The 4,968-nt window shown below is 41.8% G+C and overlaps 1 protein-coding gene across 4 annotated transcripts in view; it reads right to left on the bottom strand.

Moving 5' to 3' along the window:
* Positions 1-561: 561 nt before the first annotated feature.
* The window catches only part of SEC22C (SEC22 homolog C, vesicle trafficking protein), a 25,929-nt gene continuing 21,522 nt past the window's right edge, over positions 562-4,968 (bottom strand). For 2 of the 4 annotated variants that reach the window (XM_019508071.1, XM_019508069.1), the window contains exon 6: positions 562-1,567. In XM_019508071.1, the coding sequence (XP_019363616.1) occupies positions 1,367-1,567 (201 nt within the window). In that variant the 3' untranslated portion in view covers positions 562-1,366. Of the gene's footprint in view, positions 2,897-4,968 lie in introns of all 4 variants that reach the window. The other 2 variants (XR_002095766.1, XM_019508072.1) reach the window with 2 other exon arrangements.

The following is a 4,968-nucleotide window of genomic DNA, read 5'->3' as shown; positions in this document are numbered from 1 at the left end:
AAAGTGTTATATATTCTTTAAACAGACAGAATAAAATATTTATAAAGGTTGAGAGAAGTTTTAAATGCTACTATATACTTCAACACATTAAATATATGCATATTCAGTGCAGCAGGGGTTGAGAAAGTCAGCTTTTAATGACTATATTCAAAAGTGCATGCTCATAAATTTGCCTAAGCATGAGAGCTTCAGTACTAGTAGCCAAAGGTGCCTGTAAAATAGAAAACCTGCTCTTGCTCTCCATTATGGGGAACTGCTTTCTAGTCACAAACCACATACTTTTAATAGGTGAAGCAGCCATCAGATTGTCCCAAATAAGCTTTTGTCTCTGTAGACCAGACAGACGTACAACTGCCCTATCCACCACCATGACCTCCACCAGGAAAATAAAAGGTTACTCAGGCTGAAAGTTCAATTACATCTGCTTGGTTTGTTTTACACAGCTTCAAGCTGATCTGCAATTGTCCAATGAGTGCACACCTACTAAACCTCAAGACATCCAGCTTAACCACAGGACACTGCCTTTTCTGATTTTGAGTAAGGGCCAAGGTGTTTTTCTTCCTTTCTAAGCCCAACCATTCTAGCTTGCTTTTAAGACGGTTATTCACTAGAAGTCATTTTCCCCCCAAAACAGTTATTGACTAACCTAACTCTTCCTCAGCTCATTTTTGTTGAGCGCCTTGAGCTCTATATATGAAGTGCCAAGTGTTATTATCCACCGTTTTAATCCGTCACGGCTTTAACATCCATCTTTATATTGTCCAGAGGCAAACTGCTGCATTTTCACATTAAAATACTAAATGGTTACAAAGCAAATGAGATGAACGGGGAGGGGGGGGAGTACTAGATGTTTTTGTTTAAGGAACACAACAGAGACTGAGTAATAAAGATCCCTCATGGCACTAAGAACTAATAACCACTTACAACCAGAGCCAGTCCATGGGGTAGGTCCAACACGGGCAGCTCATGCAGTGAGCCCCATGCCAGCTCCGTGCACAAGTGCCAGCACACACTGCATGCAACATGCAGGGCTGGCCCAAGACATGTGCTGGATTAGCCCCGGATGCTGGCTCCAGCGGACAGGACAGGACGGTTCATGGGTCTGAGCCATCCTGCAGACCCTCCCCACATCTCGCATCCAGCCAGCAGGCCAAATGAGATTGGCATCCCTGACCTACAATGTACTATTACAGTATATGGTTATGAAAAGCAACTAAATTCCTCCACGTATTTTTCCAAGTTGTTTCAAAATCCCTTGGGACAACCATTGTTGCAGATCTTTAAGAAAGTCCAAGTTGGTTTTGGCTAGTGTGAGTAAATACAAAAAGAGTTCTTAAAAAGCAAGTAACAAATCCCCGGTTTGTTTTCATACTCCAGGATCAGGCTGTTTCTCCACCAGTTGCCTTGTCAGGATCTGATATGAAGAAAGAGAGGCCACTCCTATGTGGAAGAGTATTTGCCAGATGTTCCTTAATCCATACAAGTACATATTGCATAGACAAATGGAGAAAAACAGTACAAACACCTTCATCTTCCTTGCTGAACTGTAGTACAGGTACAAGTAACACTAGAACAGCACAAAAGAGGTCATGTTAGCATCCAATTGATTGTACATAAACACAGACCGCACAAATTATCAGCACACGTCTGGGTGTCAAGAAGGTGAAAGCTTCCTCCGAGTCTTAATCGGTTACACTATCAATCGGAAGGGGGTCGGCGGCCTACATGTTGATGTTGCTGAATAATCTACAATGAAAGGAATCCACCAACGCAACAGCATTCTTGTTGGCTCAAAAAAGCAGCATGGATTCACGGAGCATGGAACTAAACTACCTGTTAACATCAAGGTGTGATCTTTATAGGTCAAGGCTGATGCTCAATGGCAGGCAGACATGAGGCAAATTTACTTCTGTTGTACCTAGTCAGGGCTCCAGAGCTAAACAAGGTATTACCAGAACAAAATTCACTTCAGGCCAGATAACGTCATTTCTATTAACGAGGGGATTCAGAGTCTGAGGGTTCTTTGAAACTCCCAAGGCAGGGGTCACCCATTACTTCAATATATTTTAAGCATTTTCGTATAGTGTCTAATGACACAAGGTAACAGGCTACAAGGGCTGTTTAACTTGAGCAGTAGTCACTCGAGGGTTAACACAGAAAGTCCCAGGTTTGCATCACATCAGTGATACAGACAGGGCTGACTTTGTAGGCAGCACTATTCATCCGAGTGTAATGTATGTCTAATCACTCCGTGAAGCTGTATGACCACGGTCTAAGATGGTAAACAGGCCAAAACAAAGTTTTCTTGCACTTCCTTATCTCAGGTGAGAAGGGAGGGGAGGGGAGAGACGGAACAGATCTAGTCTGCCAAAAGGTCCAGTTGACACGCACCCAAGTTTTAGGAACAGATCTCTATCTCCACCTAATGATAGCTGGATGTGAAACACCAGCCCAAAAGAAGCTACATTTTTCTCTCTCTCATGCCTGCAAAAGACAATACTCCTGGGAAAGTCAGCAACTGTAGGATCAGAGCCTAGGGCCTCTGGATCTAAAAGCATAAGAGACTTGACTGCATGAGCTTAGAAGATTCAAGCCAGTCTTACCTCAGGGCAGTAGCAGCCTCAAACCTCTGTGGTTTACCTACTAGAAGGGGATGCATATTGCAAGCATGTTACCTATATACCCAAGTGCGGAGTGGCTTCACTTAAGCTGCATCTTCCTTTTGTGGGCAGGAAAAACAATCCAATGAATTTAAAATGATTCTGAAATACTCTCTTGCTGAACTGTATTGCAGAATGAAGGTGAGCTAGAAGTCATGAGATGCACCAAAGGTGTAATCCTGGAGTACCCTTTTAAATCCTGTAGTGACTTTTTTGCTCTGTTTCTGAAATAGTGCCTAGACAAAAAAAAAATCTGAGCTATCACACTGCATTTTAATAAGCATTTGCCCATGGCACTGTAACACAGCAAACAACACCTTTCTAGTTATTCACACCATACGGCACTGTACCAAGATACCAGAGAAAATAATCCTATAATTTTTGTCAATGCCTTCGTTTAGAGAGGTTTGCAAGTGTATCGCACTTGGAATTAGAAGTACAATATCATGCCAATCATGATACTTTGAAACAGTTCTTTTTTTTAATCTACGCTTGAGTTTGAACAAGTGATGACACACAACCCTATAACCAGGATTTTAGCTACTTTCAGCTTTCTGGGAAAGACTCGCTTACGATGCTAAACTGTTTGCCACTTTACAGCATTAGTTGCGCTGTATCAGGCCTGCAACTACCTTACTTTGCTTTCACTAATATTCGTGTTATGTCATGAAACATAGTGAAATTCTGGAGGTGCCATCAGAGAACTCGGTTCTCTGTGTGTGATATATAAGAACTTTAGTTTGTGCCCCAAAATGTTTGCCTTTCTGCTGGAGATCTAACAGTGATCAAAGTAGCTTACTTACTCACTGGAAGAATGCCCGGACAGGACATAAACAGCAAGTACTTAATAGGTTTCATATTAGTGTTATTTTAATGTTAGTGTGTTAGAATCTAAGATTCCTTTATTTTAGTAATGGGAGTTAGTATCCAAAGACAAGATTAGCAACACTGAAATTTTATTAAACCAGGATTTTGGCCAAAACAGTTGCATTTTAACGTAACAGGTCCTTTTTAGGGGTTATTTTTAAATAAATGGAAAAAACTACACATGTCAGTGTCAGTTATGCAAAGTTCAAAGTATTCAGAAAACTGGACACAATCAAGCACTGCATAGCACTGATTTTTTTTATTTGGGGGGGGTGGCGCTGGCATTTATTTGTACCTTGGCTTATTGAGACATGCACATTCACTCATTAAAGTCTTAGTGCAAGTAAAATCAGAAAGAACCAAGAGAGTATTTCAGAAACTGAACGTGCCAAACTTCTAGGGAATGCAAAGTGTGAATCCTTGTTTTTCCACCATCCTGCACAAAAGAAACCTCTTTTTTTGCAAAAATCACAGAGAAAGGAAGGGGGCTAGTTTTAATGTAGATATAGTAGCTTCCATTTGAATTAATATTAAAAAAAAAACTTGATCCCTACTTTAAGGAAAGAAGAAGGGTGCAAGAACTGTTGGGGAAACAGGTTATCTACCAGACCAAGTTCATTGCATAACAGCCTGGAAAACTAGAGCAACCTCTACCCCACCACCCCCTAGACCTATTTCTAGATAAAAGTACAGCAGCAATAGGTAACACCGAAGTCTGTGAGAGCTAATCAAATCAGTCGAAACTGTGCTAGCTAATGCCAGAGTGGTCCATAGAGACTATCAAACCACAGTAACCTTTGGTGAGTGTGCAGAAATGGAACATCAGGGCAGATTACATCAGTTTATCACTTGCTGCAAATTACACATTTTGCTTTAGCCGTGCCTTTTCCTTGAGGACCATAAGACCATCACAATATCCAAGAGGACTAAAAATATGGAAAGATCTTCATAGCTGGCCACGGGATTATTCATCAGCAGGAGAGGAAAAGGGAATCCCAACATAAGAACAATGACCAACATTCTGCATCTAACAAGTTATTTTGCAGAGCAAGCAGATGTGACTCAACACTCCACAGATATAAAGGCAGGCTGTGCAGTTTAGGGATGTATTACATGCCATGCCGAGTCAATGGCAGGACTGGAATGAAACTTAGGAATTTCTGGCTTTTTTGTGTGCGATGATTACTGTGAAGTAGGGTGGTGTGAAGCTTCGGATGGTGATTCGATTTGGAGGAGATCCGGCCCGATTCAGTGGCTGAATCTCTGAATCAAATCAGGGGACCAATTAAATGGTCCAAATCGATTCAAAGCTCTCCGACTCTTCGGAAAAGATCTGGAGAGCTTCAATGATTCAGGCAGTCCCTGGTGGGATGATTCAGGCAGTCTCTGCAGGGAGCTGCAGCTGACTCTGAGCTGGTAAGCACTAGGGGCAGGCAGGGGG

The sequence above is a fragment of the Gavialis gangeticus genome, unplaced genomic scaffold, assembly GCF_001723915.1.
Source record: "Gavialis gangeticus isolate Ggan-Ray unplaced genomic scaffold, GavGan_comp1, whole genome shotgun sequence".
NCBI lineage: Eukaryota > Metazoa > Chordata > Crocodylia > Gavialidae > Gavialis > Gavialis gangeticus.
This window is presented reverse-complemented; position numbering and strand designations above follow the sequence as displayed.